This window comes from Lytechinus variegatus, chromosome 18 (genome assembly GCF_018143015.1).
Source record: "Lytechinus variegatus isolate NC3 chromosome 18, Lvar_3.0, whole genome shotgun sequence".
Taxonomy (NCBI): Eukaryota; Metazoa; Echinodermata; class Echinoidea; order Temnopleuroida; family Toxopneustidae; genus Lytechinus; species Lytechinus variegatus.
The window spans coordinates 501248-526707 of NC_054757.1; the positions used below are offsets into that span (position 1 = coordinate 501248).

The 25460-nt window shown below is 35.6% G+C and overlaps 1 protein-coding gene and 1 long non-coding RNA gene across 2 annotated transcripts in view; both read left to right on the forward strand.

The window, feature by feature from the left end:
* The window catches only part of LOC121405576 (collagen alpha-2(IX) chain-like), a 59731-nt gene extending 40464 nt beyond the window's left edge, over positions 1–19267 (forward strand). Inside the window, exons 17-28 of the mRNA XM_041596503.1 lie at positions 1093–1137; positions 2107–2301; positions 3988–4050; positions 5157–5171; positions 5705–5767; positions 7444–7497; positions 8332–8367; positions 9455–9481; positions 10390–10434; positions 10900–10986; positions 14498–14550; positions 14932–19267. Of these exons, the coding sequence (XP_041452437.1) occupies positions 1093–1137; positions 2107–2301; positions 3988–4050; positions 5157–5171; positions 5705–5767; positions 7444–7497; positions 8332–8367; positions 9455–9481; positions 10390–10434; positions 10900–10986; positions 14498–14542 (675 nt within the window). The 3' untranslated portion in view covers positions 14543–14550; positions 14932–19267. The remainder of the gene's footprint in view (positions 1–1092; positions 1138–2106; positions 2302–3987; positions 4051–5156; positions 5172–5704; positions 5768–7443; positions 7498–8331; positions 8368–9454; positions 9482–10389; positions 10435–10899; positions 10987–14497; positions 14551–14931) is intronic.
* A 1046-nt stretch (positions 19268–20313) lies between these two features.
* On the forward strand, positions 20314–25460 carry LOC121405577. The gene is made up of 2 exons (XR_005968653.1): positions 20314–20606; positions 25209–25460. It is a non-coding gene; the product is annotated as an uncharacterized LOC121405577 (long non-coding RNA).

Genomic DNA, 25460 nt, shown 5'->3' on the forward strand with positions numbered 1-25460 from the left:
TAGTAGTGTTGGGCCAAACTAATTATCAAGCTGAATTATTGGTATTTGTGATATCATATTCTGTCATTTTTGCATTCTTAAAGCTTGATGAATGATTATGGTATGGTTGACAAATGCTTTGACCTGTTTATTATATCCACATTTGGCCTAGCTGTCACTATCAAGCCCCATTCTATATCAAAATTTCAAACACTTTTTCCATTTTCATTTCATTCTTCATGTATGTTGCCAGAAAGGTCAGGTATCAGTTTGAAATAATGCTTGATGCTTTATGAATGTACCTATCATTTCAATGGTTAGCTTTATCTGCTTGTTTTTTATTATGCTCATGGAATTATTATTTGAAAATATGATATAGAGATTGGGAATCCTATTTCATGGTTAGTGATTTGTTTTTAATCTATTACCTGCTTCATGTACAAAAATAATGTACTTTTTAATTTTCTGTTATTAATAAACATGATGTATAATTGCTAGATGTTCCTTTTGCTATGCTCATCCTTGTGAGATCTGTGGCTGGATCAGGGGTGCAGGGTATGGGTTGGAATGAGGGAGGGGGCATATAAAAATTAAGGAGGCATATGAAATGATGCCTACATGTATGATATAATCAGCATGAAAGTTTAGTGTTTAGGGGACAGAAAAGTTTTCAAAAAAATCTTAGTTTATTAGAGGTACTAAAATGAAGGGAATATTGACAAGAGGGTATGAGAAACAGTCACCTGGGTAGAGGGAGAATGGAGGCACAGACAGGCAAACAGACAAGCAATTGTAGTGATACATACTTAGAGAAAGAAAGAGGTCGACCCAGAAATAGACTGGGAGAAACATAATTACATAGAAATATAATTGCAAAAGACAGATTTATAAAGATTGAGATACAAACGAGTCACATAAAGAGAGTGATGAACAAACTGACACACTAAAGAGACCTGTTTACAGAGGGAAGAAAAGATAAAGAGATAACGACAGTGACAGAGGAGTGAAAGACAGGTACAGAAACAAAGAACAGAACATTATGTGAAATGTTCCAACCTAAATTATAAATTATTTTCAGTTTGATTTGTTAGGTTATATTTCTTTTCTCTTTAGGGTGTACCAGGAGATAAAGGAGATAAGGGTGAAATGGGATTACAGGTATGCAATCATTTCATTTCTCATCATATACGAAGAGGAGGGGCTTTCTTTCATTTCTTGTTTGCAAAAAGTTTCAGCAGTAAAAATATTTGAATGGTATAAATTCATATGAAATATCTGACCAACTATTGCTGTTACATTACATTTGCAATATAAAAGCTATATATTGGATTGATTTATATTGAAGAACACTAAATTTAAAAGAGCAATCATTATTCATTGATTCCCTTGATTTGTTTGAAAGATCATTCTCGCATGAGATTATTTGTCTGTATCAAAAGTAAAACACTTTTCCCTTTTTACCATCCTTAAGAAGATCTTTATATTATAGAGAAATAGTGTGTTTTTGTGTGTGATGTAGTCAGCTTTCTCATTTGCAAGAGAAATGTTTTTTCTTAAATATAATTGAAACTTGAGAATTTCATCACTTATTTTACATCCAATTTTGATTATTTTTTTAGTGTGATGCTTCTTTTTCCTCTATTCAGTCAATTCATTTTGTTGCTAGAGTGGAGTTTGAGATAATGCCTAACCTAACAAATGTCTTTAATGAAAGATTCCTGAAGTTTGATTTGTTGTATTTAATATTCATATGGATATAAAACACACAGGAGAAAAAAATGTGCAGACAATTTCAAGCTATCTGTGACTCAAATATTGAATTAATTTTCTCAGGTAATGCATGTTAATATACAGAATAAAACTGAAAATAAAATATATAACAAACTAAAATAATACCAGTCACTTTATATTTAAAATATTCAAAGCATTAAATGCTGATTGTGGGGGCGCAAATTTCAGGGCTTCATTTTTATAATATATTACACAGATGATAAATGGGACTGTGCAACTCAGACTTAAAAGTAAAATTTATAGGCATACTTATGAAAATCAGTGTTAACCAATAGGCCTACCTATAAAGATCAGTTTTAACCAATACCTATAACATGAAGGGTTTTTTTTGTGTAGGGTATCCAAGGACCAGAAGGATGGAAAGGAGATGTTGGTCCTAGTGGAGCCATTGGATTACCAGGGAGCCCTGGACCACAAGGGATCCAAGGAATGACTGGAGAAAAAGGAGAAATGGGTATACAAGGACTCCATGGATTAAGTATTAAAGGAGACAGAGGAGATACTGGATTAAAGGGAGAAGCGGGTATCAAGGTAGTAACTAGTTGATTTGATCTTATCAATAATATCCTACTATTTTTTAACATTACAATCTATACAAATATCTTCTTTTGAAACTTACTGTCTTCTCTCTGTTCACTTAATTGGGTTGCACACAATTATGAAATATTATTTGATGTGAATTTCTTCTTGCATTGATTTCTCCAGCACTCAACATCATTTTACTTTTTGTCTCACCTGCATAGCAGAGTGAGACGGCGGCGGCGTCAACATCAAATCTTAACCTGAGGTTAAGTTTTTGAAATGACATCATAACTTAAAAAGTATATGAACCTAGTTCATGAAACTTGGCCATAAGGTTAATCAAGTATTACTGAACATCCTATTAGAGTTTCATGTCACATGACCAAGGTCAAAGGTCATTTAGGGTCAATGAACATAGACCATGTTGGGGGAATCAACATTGAAATCTTAACCTGAGGTTAAGGTTTTGAAATGTCATCATAACTTAGAAAATATATGGACCTAGTTCATTAAACTTGGACATAAGCTTAATCAAGTATCACCAAACATCCTGCATGAGTTTCACGTCACATGACCAGGGTCAATGAACTTTGGCCGATTTGGGTGTATCTGTTGAATTACAATCAAAACTTTAAAGTTTTTGGATCTGATTCATGAAACTTGGACATAATAGTAATCAAGTATCACTGAACATCCTGTGCAAGTTTCAGGTCACATGATCAAGGTCAAAGGTCATTTAGGGTCAATGAACTTTGGCCGAATTGGGGGTATTTGTTGAATTACCATCATAACTTTGAAAGTATGTTGGTCTAGTTCATAAAACTTGGACATAAGAGTAATCTAGTATCACTGAACATCCTGTGCGCATTTTAGGTCACATGACCAAGGTCAAAGGTCAATGAACTTTGGCCATAATGGGGGTATCTGTTGAATTACCATCATAACTTTGCAAGTTTATTGATCTGACTTTTGAAACTTGGACATAAGAGTAATCAAGTATCACTGAATATCCTGTGCAAGATTCAGGTCACATGATCAAGGTCAAAGGACATGTGAGGTCAATGAACTTTGGCCACATTGGGGGTATTTGTTGAATTACCATCCTATCTCTGTAAGTGTATTGGTCTAGTTCATAAAACGTGGAAATAAGGGTAACCAAGTATCACTGAACATCTTGTGCGAGTTATAGTAGTTTTCAAAGTCAGCACTGCTGCTATGTTGATGCAGGTGAGACGGCCAGAGGCATTCCACTTGTCTAATTATTTCTTTATCATCATAGAACTTAGTGTCTATATTATATTTGTTTAACTAAAAATGGTATAGAGTGTCATGAAGATGATGACTAATTAGAATGATTGCTCTGAAAATGTTAGAGGTAATGATGAATATGGTGGTGATGAAGATGATGATAATAGTGATGATGATGATGATGGTGATGATGTTGATGATGATGATGGTGATGATGATGATGATGATGATGGTGATGATGATGATGGTGATGATGGTGATGGTGATGATGGTGATGATGATGATGATGATGATGGTGATGATGATGATGATGATGATGATGGTGATGATGATGATGATGATGATGGTGATGGGTGATGATGATGGTGATGATGATGATATTGATGATGAGGAGGATGATAATGATTGCCATGGTTGTCATAGATGGGTATTTTGGTTTATTAACAGGGGCAGAAAGGTGAAGAGGGTACTTTTGGCAAACCAGGCAAGAAAGGGGAGCCAGGAGCTGGGGTATGTCTAATCCTCTTTCACAATGCATGCTGTATTTAAAGGGTATCTCGTATAATGAGGGGGGGGGGCAAAACTTCCTTATTTGTGTTCTCTTGATTAATTTTTTTTTAATTAATTTGCCAATGTACAAGTATAAAAATGTGAAATTTATATATATATATATATATATATATATATATATATATATATATATAAAAATATAAATAAGAACTTGAACCTTGCAAAGATCTTAACAATCATTGTGAGATTGTTTATACTGGTTGACTACTGAACTTTCTTATTCCCATAGACTTTGTACATGGATCACCTAGTCCCATAGACTTTGTACATGGATCACCTAGTCCCATAGACTTTGTACATGGATCACCCAGTCCCATTAGGATATGGGTTTATGTATCATTGAGGAATATTCTTGTAAAATAGGTCCATGTTAAGGGTTGCTTTTCCATTTTCAGATGCTGCACCTTATTAACAAACCACTTTTAAAGGGGAAGTTCACCCTGAGAAAAAGTTTATTGTAAAAATAGCAGAAAAAATAATAAAAAATATTGCCGAAGGTTTGAGATAAATTCATCAAATAATTAAAAAGTTATTAGAATTTCAATTATTTGATTTGTGACGTCATATGCAAGCAGCATTCCTACATAGCGAATGGTAAAAAATCGATGAGATGTCATTTTTTCAGAAAATTGAGAATGGTTTTCACTGTACCTTTTGTATATCAATAGACAAATCATTTCACACCCGATCATGAATAGAAAACAAAATTAAGTTATCAGGAACCATAAAAAATTTGAAATTCATGCATTTTATATTACATAACACATGGGGCAGCTGCTCGTTTATGACGTCACAAATCCAAAACTTTGAACTCTAATAACTTTCTTACTCTTTAACGGATTTTCCTCAAACTTTCACCAATATTTTTTACTATTTTTTCTGCTATTTTTACAACAAAGTTTTCTTCAGGGTGAACTTTCCCTTTAATGGTTCTCTAATGTCCTGTATATTCCATCTAACATGGATTTTTTCATCAGATCTTCATTAATCATTGTTCATATTTTTCTCTCCCTTCTCACACATCAATCTATGTTGATTACACGTAGTCACCTGGTGCTCCGGTTAGTATCATCTGCTTATAATATAATTCAATTATTTCACTTTCAAACTAATATTGATATTGTTATAAGTCATCCATTTATATCCACTTATATATAATGATATTGTTGTTAACACAATGCGATGAGTTTGATTTGAATTTGATGTTGAGCCCATTTGATGATAAGAGAGGGAGAGAGACAGAGGAAGATAGGAAAATAGAAAGACAGACACTCATAGTCTTATGGGATGTTAACATTCTGTTCAAATCATTAGTCAAAGAATCAAGTGATAGTCTGTGGATTAAATGTAACTGATATTTATTCAACTGCAACTCAACTTTCTTGCAAAACCTGATCCTGCTTGATTTGCCTAAGTTTGTAGAGAAGTGAAAGAAAGAGAGAAATGGGAGAAGTGTAGAATAATACAGAGTAACGCTTGAAAAGAAGTACAATTTGACAGTGAAGGAGAAAAAACAGTTTTTCAACTGAGTTTAAACTGTTTTTCTGAGTGATTAAAGTTTGAAAAATAATCCTAAATTGTTGATTCGTTGCAGGGATTAAAAGGAGAACGTGGTGATTATGGCCTCAAAGGAAACAAAGGGGAACCAGGCTTAAATGTGAGTCAAGCATACATTATTTATTATCTTTAATTCATTCTTTCATTCGTACTATTTTTAAGTACATTTCACATTTTATTTGACACAATCTTTTACACACATTTACATTATAAACTTTTGGCAAAAAATTGTTTAGCTTGAGACCATCAAAATTTTTCTTTAAAAGAATTAATTATTGAACAATTTATATTCGTTTTTCAACATTGAGTCATCAGTGCCCTTGTTTGAAACAGGGACATTTTCATTTTCCATCTTATGTTTAATAACTTATGGGCGATATGAATTTTTTTTCTTGCCAAATCTATAGTAAAAAAATTTCATATTTCACTACGTTACAGATTTTCAGACATGGTGAACCACATTGATAATTCAGATCCCTAATAGTTTCACCCTGTACACCACATCAAACAAGCAGACCTGTCAAATATAAGTTTTAGGTTGGAATTCATGTTTTTCAAAAGTCTCCCAAATATGAATTTCTGTCTTTTAAGAAGAAGGCAAGTTCTGATTTTAAAAAAAAAGATAGCATCTTGGCTAATTTTCTCTGAGCTACATACCACAGAGCTAGGCACTATGGCAAATTAATGCTACCTGAAATTCTTGATTATTCCTGATTGTAAATCTGAAAAAGAATGATGAGATATGAATGAAAAATAGAAGGAATAAAGCAAATACGTTCCCATTGACCTGTGTACTAACAACGTTAGGCTGCCCACAACAACATTGCAACAATTCTTCTGCCTTCTACATTAAAAAGCGACTTTCAATCTTCCTTTAATGTTTATTTCCTTACGGTAAGATATATATGAAAATATCAGAAAATTTGTTACTGTTAGCACCAGATTTGAAAATATCTCAACTTCTCATCAAGCCTCAGGAAATTATCATTTTGCAAGCAGAAATCATTAAAAATGTGAGAAAACATTGGACTGATTGATTCTATCGCATTTTGCCATCTATCTGATATACATATCTCACCTTTTCAGATTATTTTTTAAATATCCACAAAACATTTGCCCGCAAAGTTAGATCATACCTTTTTCCAGCAGAAGTACTCGTCGATCAGAATATAATTTTGAGATTACGATTCCTGCGAAACCCCTTGACCTACTTGTCGTCAATATTTGTTAGGTTTGCGATCTTGCTGTCATTTACGTAGCTATTATTTGAATTGGTTTATATAAGATGTTAAAATTTTGTGAATAAATTTTAGCCTGATGAATCTTTTTGAAATGTTCATAAAGCTTGGACCCCCCATCCTACAGACACTACTTGAGATAATAATATGTGCAAAGTAAATGATATGTGTAAAGCTGTAGCCATCCGTGCTCCGGGGGTGACGTCACTCATATTGTAGCATGATGGAGGACAATCGAAGGCAGAAATATAGATGATTTCTGCATGTCTCATTCACTAATTTGAAAAGGGAAGTTATTTATTTGATGAGAAATATTGAATCCCCTTTATAGTTATGAATTTTCAGATGTCTACTTTAAGGCTGGTAGTTTGTATTGGCTTTGAATTCAAGAATTGTAATTAGTAGTTTTCTCTGTCATCTATCTGATAGCTTTTATAGTCATCAGTTACATCTACATAATAAGTGTTTTGTAAAAGTTATGCAATAAGGAAAAGCAAAAAAAGTCAAAGAAAATATATTGTATTGATTTATCTTTCAGGGAATACATGGTATAACAGGTCCACCTGGCCCACCTGGACCCCAAGGCAGATATGTAAGTCTTCATATGCAACAGATTTATATATAGCTTAATACAAAGCACTTCATCCTATAACCCCTGATTCTCAAGCATGCAAGGAATCCCTTCTCATCATTAACAAGACCTGGATTGAGAGAGGCAAATGTAGAAAAAAGCCTTGCCAAATGGTGCACACCCATTATCATGGTGGGGGGGGGGTAGAAAGTAATCTAACTTGATTCAAATCAACTTTTATTCTCTGTAATGTACAGTGAATAAATTTGTTTTGAATACCTCTTTGTTAATATGTTATGCTTATGTTGTATTTTTTTTCTTATGTTTCTATGTTTTTGATGATGACCCTTCAACGTCAGGATTTTACAGCAATAAACTTTTGAATTTGAATTTGTACAAGAGTACATGGAAATAATATTGTGGTATAGATATAGTTCATAGAGATTAGAGTTGCAATGTTGGCAGATAAATTTGCTATCATTCTAGTGAGGATATGCTCCAAGATTACATGACAGGACTGATTGAATGAATGTTCTTAATACATGTGAAGGTGTATTGTAAAACAGCTTGGGCTCCTGACAAAGAAAAAAAAACTACAGTTCTGAATGAGTCAGTCTTTAATCAGTTGAATAATTGCCTAACTCAGGAGCAATTTTCAGACTAGAATATCATGTGTATCTTCTAAGCCATATTGGTTGAACCGATTTCTTTGGTCTCGAGACATTTTACTTACATGTTGGAATATTCACCTGTATTATTTTATACAATGGAAGGGAATCAAAATCACTTCAAGGTATATAGGGATACTGGTGGAAACTTTCTTTAGATTTGATGTTCATATTTGTTTTCTCTTAGGGTGTGGCTGGTCCTAAAGGGAGAACAGGTGATATGGTATGTATTAGTTCAATCTCAGATTATATTGGGATACTTTGATAAATGTTCAAGCATCATGGAATATATGACGTGTATAGGGTGTTAACACCAAGTAACAAGTGTTTTCAGTCCTGGGTATATACATTTAGAGGGTATTTAACACCAAGATACAAGCCCAGTTGGTCTAATATCACTTGGACTGATATCAGATTGTCTAATATTGGTTGGTATAATTCCTAACTGCCAATCACCCTTATAGGTAAAAATATTTTTGTATGAATTTAATTTTTGATCACCATTTGGTAAAACCATCATTTGATATTATGCCTCTGGGGTGATGTGTCTTACTAGGTGGGGGGGGGGGGCTCAAGGTTTCACCCAATATTTCCCCTACACGGAAAGCTCTCACAGATATTTGCTCTGCCCAGGAAAGCAGTTCCAAAGAACTCATAGTTTTCTACATGTGTTAAATGGTTTAATTCCCGCCTTATTTCAAAAATCATTTTCCCATTGTTAGCTTTTCACCAAAAATGAAAATTACACTTATATAGCACTTATCACTTTATCAGAAGTATTTGATGCAGCATAACTACAATGGCTATAGCAGAGTAGCTTTCATACACTGACGTCAGGGCATAAATTCTTGTCAGGTCCCTATACTGTATATCTCACCTGGGTTAAGTGCAGCTCAATATGGATGACTGTCTTGCTGGAAGAAATAGATACCTGGGATATGATTTGAATCCATAACCTGATCATTAACTCTTTATGTGCAACTTTACATTCCTGACTGTGCCACATTATTTCAGAGATGTGCTTTTTTACATCGTTCTGGAGTCTCCTAAATCAAAAACACTAAATGCTCTGTTATTTCAAATGTAACGCTTCGAGGAAAGCAATCAGTTCGAAAGCAACAGTGTATATAATAGTGCACACAATGAATTGCTGCTGCTACAATCTGTAATATGAATGTCTAATTGACTTGTGTGTAATTGTTCAAAATTGCAAAGAAGTCACAAGTCCATATGTGTATTTGTTAGAGATGCGAGTCAGAAATACCAGAATTTTTATTGATTTGTGATATATTTTTTAATTGTTATAACAGGGATTGCCCGGTCCACAAGGTTCTAAAGTAAGTTATGTAACTTAACTTCCCTTTATTGTTTTCTGTTAATGAGATAATTGTATCATTCATTTCAGAATTATACTTTAATCCACTTTAATTTCATTAGGTACACCACATGTACATTACAGGTATTCAAATCAAGGCTGGATCAACGATTCTGCTATGAAAAGAAGAATTGAAGACAAAAATAAAGAATAGGGCATAACATTTTAATAAACGGAACATGTTTCGAGGTGTCGCACCTCATCCTCAGCCTGAAAATTATAAACAGAGTCATCGGTATTTATACAGTTAGGATGTCAAGTGAAAAATAAAAGAAGGGCTTTTCATCAAATGGAAACAACCTCAACTAAACCAACAGGTGTACAATTACCAAATAATGTTATCCATTTAATTTAACCCACCCCTATCTGATAAATCCATAGACACTGTATATTTTTTTTAATTCACTCCATTTAACAATTGAATTCACACCTTGTAATCTTGTGTAACTACATTCTTGAAAATTTTACTTGACATCCTAACTGTATAAATACCAATGACTCTGTTAATAATTTTCAGGCTGAGGATGAGGTGCGACACCTCGAAACATGTTCCGTTTATTAAAATGTTATGTTCTATTCTTTATTTTTGTCTTCAATTTAATATTCTTTTGGAAATAAGAATTATTGCCTATTGAGGATCATGTTCACCTTTAAGGTTACATTCACTGTTTAAGCCTACAGATGGGAAGACAGAACATTGTATCTCAAATAGGTGATATACAATAGAGTGAAAAAAACATAAAATGGAAAACACCCCCCCCCCCCTTTGAGGTGATGTAGTGATTTTAATATTTGAGGAAAAGGGCAGTGATTTTCACTTGATAGATTACCTTTTAATTTTCTATCTTATATTGCTTTTTACCATTGTAGGGTACTTCCGGTGATTATGGTCCAAGAGGAGAAAAGGGACAAAAGGTAAATGTTTTCACAAAACTTCTTCATCTCAATCACAATGTACTTATCCAGACTTAGAGATATTTATGTACCTTTATGAAATGGTAACATTGTTTCCAATCAAGTTATTGGCTTATACATATCACATGACCAGTCCTTTGATGGTCAAGTAATGAATAGAATTTCATTTATTTTAACTTATCCCAAAAAAGTTGCTAAATACTGGCACTAATAACTAGCTCTAACCCTCCTGACACTGTCTGATGTCGTGTAATTCATGCTTTAATGCTTAGAATCTTGATGAAGCTCATACATTTCCCATTTATAAATATAACCTTTTTAGCAGCTACTACTGCTACTACTTCTAATGTTAATAATAATGAGAAGAAAAAGAATAAAAGCAAACCTTTTGAAAGGGATTATAGATATATAGTATCCTTGAGTTTTTATGATGATAAATATGATTGATTTTATTTTGCTATATAGGGTGATCAAGGTCGACAGGGTAAGAGAGGTAAACGAGGAAACAAAGGATTACCAGGAGCACCAGGTTTAGATGCACCTTGTCCTGTCGTAAGTCAAACTAAAAAATAATCCTTTTAAAGGTCAAATCCACCCTAGAAAAGTTTTGATTTTGATAAGTAGAGAAAAATTAAACTAGCATAATGCTGTAAATTTCATCAAAATCGGATGTCAAATAAGAAAGTTATGAAATTTTACAAGTTTCACTTGTTTTTCACAAAATTATTATATTTCATTGTTTGAATTATAGGCCTACAAAATTTCATTTTACAGGTTTGACAATAAGGATCAACTCAACTGAACCATATAGTATTTAACAATGCTAATTTCACACATTCAGGGAGGAATTAATCATTTCACGTGACAATGAGGAGAAAATTAGAATATTTCATATTTTCATATGATAAAATACAATAGAAATAATGAGTAGAAAATAAGCAAAATATCAAAATGTTGTAACTTTCTTATTTCATCTCCGATTTTGATGAAATTTTCAATGTTATGCTTGTTGGATTTTCCTCTTTTTATCTTAATCAACTTTTTGTGGGGTGGACTTGTCCTTTAACCCTAAAAAGACATTTTTCGTAATAAATCCGCCGCACAAAATTTTTTGACCGCGTCGCTCTCCGACTTTTTACATTCAAGTCTCGCGCAACTTTTCTGACCCCCGGGTACGCGATTCCAAAATTACGCATCTTTTCGTTAGTGACCCAAAATTGCACCAAAACGTGAATTTGTGTACGAAAAAAATTTTGTGTACAAAATTTATAAATGTATCATTTTTTTCCTTTTACCGATTGAAATCAATTAATTCCATCTTATTTATGGTCTAAATAAAGTCCCCGACAATTTCCATTAAAAAAACAATAAAAAACAGAGAAATAAATAAGAAATTTAGAAAACAAAATACATAAAAAAATAAATGTGATTTTGACATTTTTTTTTAAAAGTACATTTGATCAGATTCATATGAAGTGTCCGTGTACCAAAAATTAGCCATTTAGGAGCAATATTTAGTTAATTCAAGCAAAATTTTTATTTCACGCATAAATTAGCATGATTAATTAGAAATGAGATTTTTCACAGAATTTGATCTTGTAGATTATGCCATGGGTAACGCGCGTGCCAAATTTCGTCGCGATCGCATAATCGATGGCTGAGATCATAGGGATCAGTCCCCCCTGTCTTCTTAGGCATCGAAATAGCCCAGTCTATTTAGGGTTAAGAAACAAATCTTCCAGTCATTCTCACTACTGTCAAGCATCATTACTGCTTTCATTTGATACAAATGAAGATTAATACTGGTGCTGTCAATCACCCGGAGTAGAATGACCTCATTAACTTATCCATCCATTTTATTTTCTTGATGATCTCTGTTTCCCTAGTCCTACAATACCCAATGCAGGCAATTAGATTATATTGTTGAAGAGCATTATTTGCTGATTCCGTGTATTACTTGTATAACAATGTTTTTTATCAACAAAATGAATTTTGTTTTAAAATCATGATTGTGGCAATTGAAGTATAAATGAATTTATTTGGAATTTGATAAATTAAGGGTTCCCATTTTGATGCTTCTTTATCCAGTTTATCTTTAAGAATAACGTTGTGAAACAGGTTATCTAGTCCAATCCATTCAAGTATATGGTAAAGCTTTACTAGATATATACATGTCAAAATTACTTATTCAGGATATCTTATTTTGTCAAATTTCCTCTGATTAAATATAAATTCCATATTAATTTTAACAGATTGAAAAATTAACCCCAAGTATTTCAATTTATGAATAAAGAAGATATATGAATCATAATTTCCATACAAATCTATTATCTGTTGCTTGATAAGCAAAGTGAGCATGACATTTTGTTGGTTTGATGGGTCTCTTTCCAAGCAGTAACACTACATGTCTGTATTATAGTTGTTTGTTTTGGCAAATGTATGTGAATCTTTCCACAAAATTAGGGCAGACTTCGTGGCTATCAGCACAAATCAGCACTACATTTGCATTGAGATCATATACTTTTTACTGAAAAGTTTGTGCCTTTTAGACTCAATATATATGATGTTATTAAGCAAAACTGACTTTATATTGACACATTGTGTCAGTATGCAAGTAGCATTGATATACTCACATTTGGTTTTAAAAATTCTGAATTATGACTTCTGCATATAAATGACCACAATATGACGAGGTATCAAAGTATACACATTTACTTGTTAAGTCATGTAGCCAAATATATCAGATTTCATATGCATAGTTTTTTTTTTGTCTCACCTGCGAAGCAAAGTGAGACTATAGGCGCCGCTTTTCCGACGGCGGCGGCGACGGCGGCGGCGGCGGCGGCGGCGGCGGCGGCGGCGGCGGCGGCGGCGTCAACATCAAATCTTAACCTGAGGTTAAGTTTTTGAAATGACATCATAACTTAGAAAGTATATGGACCTAGTTCATGAAACTTGCCATAAGGTTAATCAAGTATTACTGAACATCCTATTAGAGTTTCATGTCACATGACCAAGGTCAAAGGTCATTTAGGGTCAATGAACTTAGACCATGTTGGAGGAATCAACATCGAAATCTTAACCTGTGGTTAAGTTTTTGAAATGTCATCATAACTTAGAAAATATATGGACCTAGTTCATGAAACTTGGACATAAGGTTAATCAAGTATCACTGAACATCCTGCATGAGTTTCACGTCACATGACCAAGGTCAAAGGTCATTTAGGGTCAATGAACTTTGGCCGAATTGGAGATATCTGTTGAATTCCCATCATAACTTTGAAAATTTATGGATCTGATTCATGAAACTTGGACATAATAGTAATCAAGCATCACTGAAAATTTTGTGCAAGTTTCAGGTCTCATGATTAAGGTCAAAGGTCATTAGGGTCAATGAACTTTGGCCGAATCGGGGGTATCTGTTGAATTACCATCATAACTTTGGAAGTTTATTGGGCTAGTTCATTAAACTTGGACATTAGAGTAATCAAGTATCACTGAACATCCTGTGCACATTTCAGGTCACATGACCAAGGTCAAAGGTCAATGAACTTTGGCCGAATTGGGTGTATCTGTTGAATTACCATCATAACTTTGAAAGTTTATGGATCTGATTCATGAAACTTGTACATAAGAGTAATCAAGTATCACTGAATATCCTGTTTGAGTTTCACGTCACATGATCATGGTCAAAGGTCATGTAAGGTCAATGAACTTTGGCCATGTTGGGGTTTTTTGGTGAATAACCATCATATCTCTGTAAGTTTATTGGTCTAGTTCATAAAAAGTGGACATAAGAGTAACCATGTATCACTGAACATCTTGTGCGAGTTAGAGTAGTATTCAAAGTCAGCACTGCTGCTATATTGAACCGCGTGATGCAGGTGAGACGGCCAGAGGCATTCCACTTGTTTCATTTGTGTTAGAATTTGGCAAGATAAGGTCAACTTTGGTCTATGTATCCTTATTTTTGACATAGCTTACATATTTGTGTGAAATTTAAGTAGGGATATGTGTACTATGATGTGGTTATAACCAGAGGTATGATATGATTTGATTTCAGGGTTCTGATGGTCTACCCCTACCTGGCTGTTTTCCTGCTGCATAGCATTATGGGTAAGTTATCAGTGAAAGAAGGAACGAATTAACAAGAGAAGAAAAAGGAAGAGGAGGAAAGAGAGAGAGTTGGTTAAGAATGAGGATGGGAGGAATAATTGAGAACAAGAAATATTAATAGAAGGATAGGATGTAGAGGAGGATCATTGAACTACCTGCACAATGGTTTATGCGTAAATCAAATTATTCCCTCCTTATTTTGCCTATTTGCCTTTGAAATGGAATATATACTGATGGTTTATTGTAAAGTGAAAAAAATACAAGTACTTCTGTATTGAAAGAGATTTTTTACATGATCAATCCAAGATCACATATGTTGAAGAAGATTTGTACTATAATATAACAAACCATAATTAATCATATGATTCTTATTCCCCCAAGGCATTATGACATCATCTGAAGTCAAAGGTCATCATATCATCACCAAACACCAACCCTTCAAGAGAGATGTCTTGATCAACAAACAATACAACATGTTAAATAGATGATTCCTGTACAATTGATGCTTCTCCTTCAGCCGAGTGTTTCATCAACATTTTCATTTGACAAGTCAGATCTGAGAATTTTCCTCAATTTTTATTGCGTGAAAAGCACAGTTCCTATGGTAACTGTAACTTGTCAAATAAAACGTCTGACAATTCCTGTTATGAAATATTCCCCAGACTGAGTTTGTTCAACCTCAATCTCTTTGAAAAGTCTTTGTTTCTGATAGCTCACCTTTGACCTTGAATTCCATGTTTCAATATTGAGCAGTGATGCAGTATCTTGAATGAATTATTTCAAGCCAGAATCTGAATGCATCTTCAAAATAAATTGATAGTATTGCATGCTATTTCACAATATAATTCTGAAGGTTGCTTAATATTGTACTTTGCCAGCGCCATTAGACGGCTGCGATGAATGCAAGGAATGCTCCCCATGGAGTGGAGCTTATGCACTTTTCATGCAGGATTGATGAAATGAATCCAATGACCGGGGATAAGATATGCTGTAGAGCGCTTTGAGCCATTGTAGGAAAAGGGCTTTATAAAACTAGCTATTATCATTATTATAAAGCCCACCAAATAGCGTTGTATTCATTACAAATAATCTGGACATGGTTCAGATTAGGATAACCCACCAGAGCTAGAGGGATAATTTCTGAAAACTTGGGCTGATAGAGCCTGCCTCTCACAGAATTGAAGTGGTTAACATCATGTTTGACTGAATGTAAATTGATATCAGTCCTTCTTGGATGAAAGAGGAATAGATGATATGAATATCAAATGTCCTGACTGAAATATGATTCTTGTTGGTTGCAAAAAAAAAAATAATTCATTGAGTGACAAAGAGTGACTTATAAGTTTTCTTTTTCTTTTTTCTGTTGTTACAGTTGCACAATTTACTTATTTACAGACTTCAAAATTTGATGACATGAAATGCTGCATTCAAATGTTCCCACAAATCTGATATGATTAGTTATTCAAAGAAAAAGTATCTGAGAAAAGTATCCATAGAATGAGAAGACAAGGTTTATTTTTCATTTTCACTTTAGCACAACGCATGGATATTGATCTGTTGACAATAAATAGTTTGAAAAAACTTTATATAACATGAATGATCTTTGAATAAAAATGTGTAAAGATTACATGTAAACTGGTCTTACAAATTCTTCATTAATTGATTTCAGACCGTGTAATATGTACCATACAGCTTGACCATACTTTATATGGAGGTGAATGTAGCTGCAACCAACAAGAACCCAGGATATTTCTTTTGGGGAGTTTGTATTATAGAGAATATATTATTCAATGAATAAGTACTATAAAAAAAGACTGATTTTAAAATGTCCTGTATATATTGTACAGCTACTTATAAAAAGCCTAGCAAAAAAAATATATAGACATCAAAAAAATTCTTTTTTATTGTTCTCTTGAAATGTATTCCAAGTATTATTCAAAGTGAAGTGAATTTCATGTGTTATTTTAGTATAAATTATGACAACCAGTGAATGCCTGCCATGTATATGTAAATGTGTATCATATATTGTGATTATTCATATAGATATATATAGGCTGCTGATATGCTACTTTGAATTTTGTTCCTTCTGATGAGATGAGCTGAATGAAAGAATAATTCTCAATTTATTTATTTTTAAACTGATCATACCGAACATTTCCCCCTTTTAAGGGTAAGTTTTGCAAAGTATGTAATTTACCAAAGACATATGATATAGGACACTACAAATATAAAGCTTGTCAAACCATGTGATTAGTGAGTTGTGATACATTTGAAGTTTATAAAGAAAGGTTTTGATACAACTTTCCTGATTTCAAATGAACCAGGAATTGGATTATGGGCCTCTTAATTACATGAATAATGCTGTACTCTTGTAAGACTAGAGATGCAAAATGGACATTTAAATGTTTTGGTATCTGCCAATAAATGATATAGCTTACCTCAAAAGAGGACACATGAAAAAATATGTTATATTGCCCTCATCTGACAGACCCTAAAGTGCAGAAAAAAGAGGGTCACATTTCCCAAAGTATTCCCAAAATTTACAAAATCCATGTTTTTGCAAGAAAATATCAGATTTGGTAAAATTTGTATTCACTGGCTTAAACCTATATAGCCCCCCCCCCCCCCCCCCCCCCGATGTTGGCTGTTGATCGCACTATCGTGAAAAAAATAGGCATGTACGTTATCCATGACGTAATCTAATTCAATTGCCAATTGTACCAAAATATTTCCAATTTATTTATTTATTGGTATATATGCACAAATAACCCACAAACTGTTAGATTTTTGTTTTGAAACTCTTCTAAGGATTATTATTTCACATTGTGAACATTTTTGAGGGGGAGGGCTGTTTTGCACCCCTCCTCCCCCGATTTGATAGGGTTTAATATGTGTTTTAAATTTTTGACTGCATGAATATATAATTCCATGCAAGATTTTTCTTTTTTGCAACACAGCAGCAAAGGTGTTTAAAAATAGACCAACCCAACTTTCTGATTTTTGGCTTATGAGGGCAACATAACATTTTTTTAGACCTAAGATCTCCGGTATAAATTGACAAATATAAAAATGTGCTTTTCTTTTGTTCTTCAACTCCTGATACATGTTACATTGAATCACTTCATTTGCTGCTAAAGAGATGGAATAAATGAATTCTTTTTAAGTTTTGATTTGTTTATATTTGTGTTCATACTTTATCTTCATTTTGAATTCTTGTTCACCATTTGCTATATGTAGTATCAAATGTGTACATATTGCTTTAAACTTGTATATTCTTAAAAACAAATGTATAGATCTTTTTTTATTTATTCATCATCAGAATTTATGTTTGTTTGACGTACACCTTTTGATTTCCTTTTCTAAATTTATGTGCATTTAACAAAAAGAATAGCCTTTCATTTTGAAAGTTGAAGAACAAATTACTTGAATTAGAAATATTGCTGACCATTGCTTTGATTCCCACTGTTTGGAATTGCAAATGATATTAATCATTAAGATGAAGAATCATATGTATGATATTCATGAAGTAAATATGATATGTGTTGATCTGATACATGAATTTGATTGAATACTACATGCATTCTACAATAAGGTTTTCATATACATGTAGATTTAATTAAAATGCCTGATATTTTGTAAATAATAAACTTAATAAGGACAATGCCTTTATATTATACTTGCCAAGTTTCTATTGGGTTTTGAACTTTGTTTATAAAAATCCCTAAGTATTGACAGATTGCGATGTTTTTCATGTACATGTGGATGTCTTTATGTATGCCTATGCAAATGTGTTGTCCATTTTAATTGTAATATATGTTACAACATCCTCATGAAACTGGTTTATTATTTTTTTTATTATCATTGGTACTATTATTACTGTTATTAATAATTATATTTTTGTTAGTATGGTAGAATCATAAATAATCAGAAATATAGTTTTAATTTTTATTATGATTATTATTATTGTTAATTTTCTTATTAACGATATCATTATTGATATTATTGTTGTCATTGTTATTACTGCTATTATTATGTATAACTTTCCTTAACTGGTCTGTATAACTTTGTGAATCTTGTAAATATACTAATTTCAAATCACTTGAGATATTTTCAGATTTTAGAATTGACCTTTGTGAAATTGGGAGCATTTCAAGGAGCAGTATTTGTTCTAAAGTTCTGAAATCCTTGCATCTGATTGGCTCAGAGCAAATTTGTCAGTCATTGACAAGATGATTCATGAAACTTTTCCAATTTCACTACTTATCAACTGTGTTTAAAAGTATTACCATTATTTTTTGTGTATGTCAAGGAATTTCACTTCAGTCATGAACATAAATCAAAATATTTATTTTTAAAACTGTTGCTTCCTGTCATTAACTAGCATTTGTTCTTATTTATTTGTAAATATGTTTATAAACTTAAATGTAGAGACAAACTTTATGTAAGATGGTTGTCAAATGTTGCCTTGACTAAACAGTAAACCTAAATAGACAGTGAGGGTTGGTGTAAATCCACTTCAATATTAATTAGGCTTTAATAAAAGTAGAATATAGGAGAAATATATATTCATGAGGTTTGAGGAAAATCCATGAAAAGAATAAAGCTTGATTGTCCATTTTGTGCTATCATATGCTAGCTGCTGCCCCATATCATTCTACAAATTGCAGTATTAAAGTGTTTTGTGATGACTAAATCTTTGTTCAGAGAAGCATGCTTGTCTGATGTTACATTAAATGCATTTAAGATTTATTTTCTGAGAAAAATAGGGTATTTTATTGAGTTTGTATTACATGACAAAGGGTGATCTGTTTGTGTATGATGTCATACAATGAGAAGTTTTAAAACATCAATTACTCTCTTAATCTTTAATGGATATGGACCAACCTCTTATTATGTTTCTCTCATTATGCACCAACTCCTTAGTATATTCCATTTTAATATGTTTATTAAAGTCTATTTGATGACGAGGTGAACTTCTCCATTAAACCTGAAAACCAGATTTGAATAAAGAGAGAAAAAAAAACAAAAGTAGCATAATACTGAAAGTATCTTAAAAATTTTATGTATAATAAGAAAAAAATTGACATTTTAAAGTTTCACTTGAATTTCACGAAACAGATATTCACATTGTGGTCAGAATGAGGGGACTTATGACATTACCCACTCATTTTAATGAAAGGTGTGATTCATCCATGAAAATGTGGAGTTGTTATTGTTGCAACCTACAGTTATTCATAATGGATTTTAAAGACGGCTTGACGATTTAAATTTATTAGCGGGCTAGCAAAATACCATTTTTTAGTTTGTTTTGATTTGAAAGGGGGCGTGGTTGCCCGAGAAAGGGCTCGTGACCCGACCCGTAAAGGGCGGGGCAGCGCTTTTTGGCGCCCGCGCCAAAGAATTTGGGCACAATGCCAGACATTTGCCGCGGTTGAGCTATGCGCGGATAAAAGTGCGGGGAATGCTTCATTTTCGTTTTGGCTTTCAATGAAGAGAGATGACGGTGCATGTGTAAAGCGTGCTTACAAAATTTTTTGAAAATTTTCTTTCGGCACTGGCAACTAGGCCTAGGTGGCAGATATTTCGACATTTGTCTAGCTACCTATACCGGATATCTACACAAAGGATTCATACTTTTTTTGGATTTACAGACGCTGATTTCAGTTTTTTACTGTCTTCAGACTTCAGCCTCAGGAATTGTTGCCGTAGAACTAAGACTAAGTTAGCTGTGCCGATTTGTGGACCTAAAAGATTCAGTTAGTTTGCAACTTCAGGATTGAATTTTTTCTTGGCGGTTCGCTTGATTGAACTTTGGAGGTGATTGCATCCAGGATTCATTGGACTTGGGCTGAGTGACGGAGCTTCGAGTCTAACTCTAGTTTCGCGAGTTGATCATGCCAAAGGTTAAGGCCAAGAAAATAACGACCGCAGGTGCGAGGAAGGGAGATGACACACCGAAGAGGAGGCGGGTCGGCCGAGAGGTCCACGGGCGACGTCAACCCCCGCAAGTGTGGATCTGGGGCTGGGAGGCGGCAACAACGGGCCAGGAAGGAGCGGTGAGTTAAATCCCTCTCAGTCTCAAGTTGTCGATGTTGATGAAAAAAGTGGTAGGCCTAGGTCTAAAGTTGGTGATAAAATGGCAGAGCTAGATCTAGATCTAGTGGGGCGGGAAGGCCAGGCGCCGTGGGCAGATCTATTGCTTGGCATGAGATAGTAGCTCAGGAGTCGGATACCGGTAGCTCGGGGCAGGCTCAGCCAGCAGTTTCAGTGCCGGCGCGGTCGGCAGGGGTAGCCGAAGATCTAGGCCTAGATCTAGTGGAGGTCGGTGTTGAGAGATCTGAGCCCCAGGCGCCTAGGCTTTCTGCCGTGTTGGGGGCACCGGAACCATTTATTAGCGCATGCGACCCACTAGGTGTGGAAGTGGCTATCTCACTGAAGGAAAAAATTTGGGCAAGTGAATATATAGATTTGGGAGTGCTCCTTAAGCATAATAATGCACGTGATGAGTTTGGGGCCTTGAGTGTAGGTGACACCACTTTGAGTTTGTGTCAATCGGGATCTGGTCTTGGTTTGCAACTTCAACCTCAATCAAAGGCTAAGAAAATCATGTCGGTAGAGCAGTGGACTTCGGTGTTTCTAGTATTTGCCTCAATTTACGCTGAGAAGCACATTGAAAGGAGCAGGGAGCTCATGAAATATATGGATTTGATAAGGCATGCAGCCCGTGCGTTTGCAGGTTATGGCTGGCGTGACTATGACACTCAGTTTAGGAGCAAGCAGGCGCGTTTACCCGGGCGATCCTGGGCGAGCGTCGACGCCGAGTTGTGGTTGATGCTGGTGGCCTCTAATGGTCCGCGGCAGCGCCACAATTTACCCCATGCCCCTCGCCATCAGTTCTACAGAGGGGAGTACGGCGCGAGAAAATCTTTTCCCTTCGGAGGAAAGGGACCCGGAGCCAATGGCACACCCAGCCGAGGCGTGTGCTTTGCCTTTAATAGAGGCAAGTGCATGCGAGGCAAAGCTTGCATCTATGAGCACAAGTGTTCCCGCTGCCAGGCGACAGGTCATGGGGCTAAGCAGTGTAGCCAAGGGCGGGCCGGTTCCAGTCCCGCTGGCAGTAAATAGGTCTACGGCTAGTGCGGTGTCGTCTATTGCTCCGACCCCTATTAAGTTAGCACGTTTGGTGCCCATGTTAGCTACTTATCCTAATCAGGAGCATGCTCAGTGCTTGTATAATGGTTTTAAGTTTGGTTTTTCATTACATTTTGAAGGGGACAGGGTCCCATTGGTTGTTAAAAACCTGAAATCAGCATTCGAACACATGGATACGTTGAAAAAGAAATTGAGGGATGAAATAGACTTAGGTAGGATAGTTGGGCCTTTTGTTGTTCCTCCCTTCGAGAATATGAGGTGTTCACCAGTGGGGTTGGTGCCCAAAAAGGCCCCAGGGGAGTTCCGTATGATTCAACATTTATCGGCACCCAGGGGAAATTCAGTTAATGATGGCATACCGGAGGGGCAGTGTACAGTAACATATTCGTCCTTTGATTCGGCGGTAGATATTGTGACGCAATTGGGGCGGGGTGCCCTTATGGGAAAGACTGACATTAAGTCAGCTTTCAGGCTCTTGCCTGTTCACCCAAAAGATTTTGAGTTGCTTGGGATGTATATAGATGGTCGTTACTATTTTGATCGTTGTTTGCCGATGGGCTGCGCAGTTTCTTGTTCCACTTTTGAATGTTTTTAGTACTTTTTTAGAGTTTTGCGCGAGAAAAGTTGCGAAGTCGCAAAATATTGTCCATTATTTGGATGATTTCTTTTTTGCAGGCGGCCCTGCCTCGGAGGATTGCAGGCGGGCAATGCATTGTTTTGAAGCAATTTGCGAACGATTTGGGGTGCCCATAGCGCGAGAAAAAAACGGAAGGCCCGACCACACAGTTGTCATATCTTGGGCTGGTAATAGATAGCGTTTCTCAGCAGGTTCGGGTACCGGAGGACAAAATTGAGAAATTAGTAGGGAAATTAAATTGGGCGGTACAGAAACAAAAAATTTCCCTAAGAGACATTCAGTCGATTGTAGGTAGTCTAAACTTTGTATGTAAGGCAATTGCTCCAGGGCGAGCATTCATGAGACGGCTCATTGACTTAACTAAGAGCGTTAAGCGTCCTTTTCACATGGTTAGGTTGACGAGAGGGGCTAAGGCTGACTTGCGGGTTTGGTTGGAGTTCTTGGCACATTTTAATGGTCAAGTTTTCTTCCGGGCTCCAGGCTGGTTTGGAAGCGAGGAAATTCAGTTTTTCACTGATGCGGCGGCTGGCATTGGTTTTGGAATTTTCTTTGGAGGCAGGTGGGCTCAATCCAGGTGGCCTGCTGATTTCCAGGCCGGTAGGAGGTCTATAGCTTTTTTAGAGCTATTCCCTATTTGGGTAGGCTTGGAGATTTGGGGCATGGAGCTAAAGGACAAGAATATATTGTTTAATTGTGATAATCAGGCCGTGGTGGCAGTACTTAACAAGCAGTCGGCGCTATGCCCTGATATTATGGTTTTGGTGAGGAAGGTGGTGATTATATGTTTAAGCAATAATATAGTGTTGAGGGCTAGGCATGTACATGGATGTGATAATGGTATAGCTGATGCACTATCTCGATTTCAGATGCCGAGGTTCCATGCGTTAGCACCGGGGGCCGCCCGGGAGGGCGTGGAGGTTCCAGTCCGTCTTTGGAAGAGCTGGCTATCGAGAGAAGTCGACTGCTGATGGCTTCTAGGGCAGCTCGAACACACACAACTTACTCTATTGCCTTGGGGGCATACGTGAAATTTTGTAAAGTGTACGGATACGACCCCAGCTACCCCCTAATGTAGAATGGGTGGCGCAGTTCATTTCTTATTTATCCTTTATGGGATATGCAGGGTCTACTATTCAAACATACATATCTGGGTTGGCATTTTATATGAGTTCATCTGGGCTAAAGGATGTGACCAAGAGTTTTGTGATTACAAGGTTAATTGAAGGGTGTAGGCGAAGTACTTTGAGAAGAGATGCTAGGCATCCAATCACATTGTCTGTGTTAAATAGAATGCTCGCCTACTTGAGGCATGTTTGTGGTAGTCATTACGATGTTTTGATGTACTCTGCTGCTTTTTCAGTGGCATTTTATGGTTTGTTGAGAGTTAGTGAGTTGACAGTAGAGTCCAGGCATAGATGTGAGTCTATTCTGCAGCACACAGATGTTAGGGTCACTGGCGATGCACCGCATCGCAGGGTGGAATTATTCCTAAGGAAGTCAAAGACTGACCAGCGGGGAAATGGGTGCACCATTTCGATACCAGAGTTGGGGACAGTTAGCTGCCCTGTGATGGCGGTTATTCGTTATTTAGAAATCCGCCCAAAGAATGGTGGAGCCTTCTTTTGTTCATATGGTGCTCTCCCGCTAACTAGGCGTGAATTTGGAAACATGATAAAACGATGTTTGACATACGGGGATATGCCGGCGGCAATGTTTTCATCGCATTCCTTTCGTATTGGGGCGGCTACGACCGCTGCCATGGCCGGTTGCTCGGATGAAGAAATCCAACGCATGGGGCGTTGGGTTTCGAGTGCACATCGGAGATATATAAGACTCGACATGGTTAAGTTAAAAAATAAAAAAAAAAAAAAAAAAAAAAAAAAAAAGAACGAAAATATATATGAAATGATGATTTTAGGTTATTTGACATTTTGACCAAAATCAGGTGTAAGTTATCTTCCAATAATGTCACAACGCGTTTACTTTACACGAGGACATGTGCTTTAATCAAAGCCGTGGCCGATGGGTTGTTGGATATTTGGGTGTATAATTCTCAATATATCTGCTTACATGGTATTGTTTTATTTTATTCAGCCCTATTCAGAAGCAGGGTGGTATGTTCAGTGCCAGAGGCTTGTTTACAAAGGAGCCCTTGTTACAGTATACATTATACATTATACATTATGCATCATATATTATACATTATACATTATACTTTATTACATTCTTTATACAAAATGAAGAAAGAGATGGTACTATATTGATGGGAATGTGTTTATACGTTATACATTATACATTATACCTTATACATTTTACATTATACATTATACCTTATACATTTTACATTATACATTATACATTATTATAAATTGATTGGAATGTGCTCAGACATTATACATTATACATTAGTATATATTGGTTGGAATGTGTTTATACATTATACATTATTACATTATACAAAAGGAAGAAAGGGATAGTACTATATTGATTGGAAGGTGTTTGGAACATCAGATTGATCATAACGACCCCCCCCCCCCCCCCCCCCCCCCCTGTGCATGTTGATATCAATATACATGTATCATCAAAATAACTCTGGGCTTAATATTGAATGAAGTGTGTGCTGGTATAATGATATCACACAATTACGAGCATTCTGCTTTTTAGAGAGAATGTTACAACGGTATAATGACGTGTTTAATATCAATGCTTTCAGGATTAAGGGGAGGGGTCAAAAATGTGATTACATACATTGTATCTTGGAGGGGAAAACCCCGTGATGAAGGGGTGGTGAAGGGTAGCAGACCTTTCAGGGGGAAATTTTCATACTTCAAAATTCTGCCCAGCCCTCTTTTCTTGTTTTCTATTACAGGACCTGTGGTGTGGATCATAGGGGACTCGATAGTGTTTTGGGCACATCGCAGGGCGAAGAACACCGGCGAGGCTGACCTTGGACTTGGAACGTCGGTCCGCTGGTTGGGGGAAAAGGGGCTACGAATTGAAGGGGTAAGCGATTGGTTAGATAAGATGGGTCGGAGTGAACCAAAGCCTTCAGTAGTAGTATTGCATGTAGGAACGAATGACATTGAGGCACTGTCCAAGAAGAAGCTGGCTAGTTTGACGT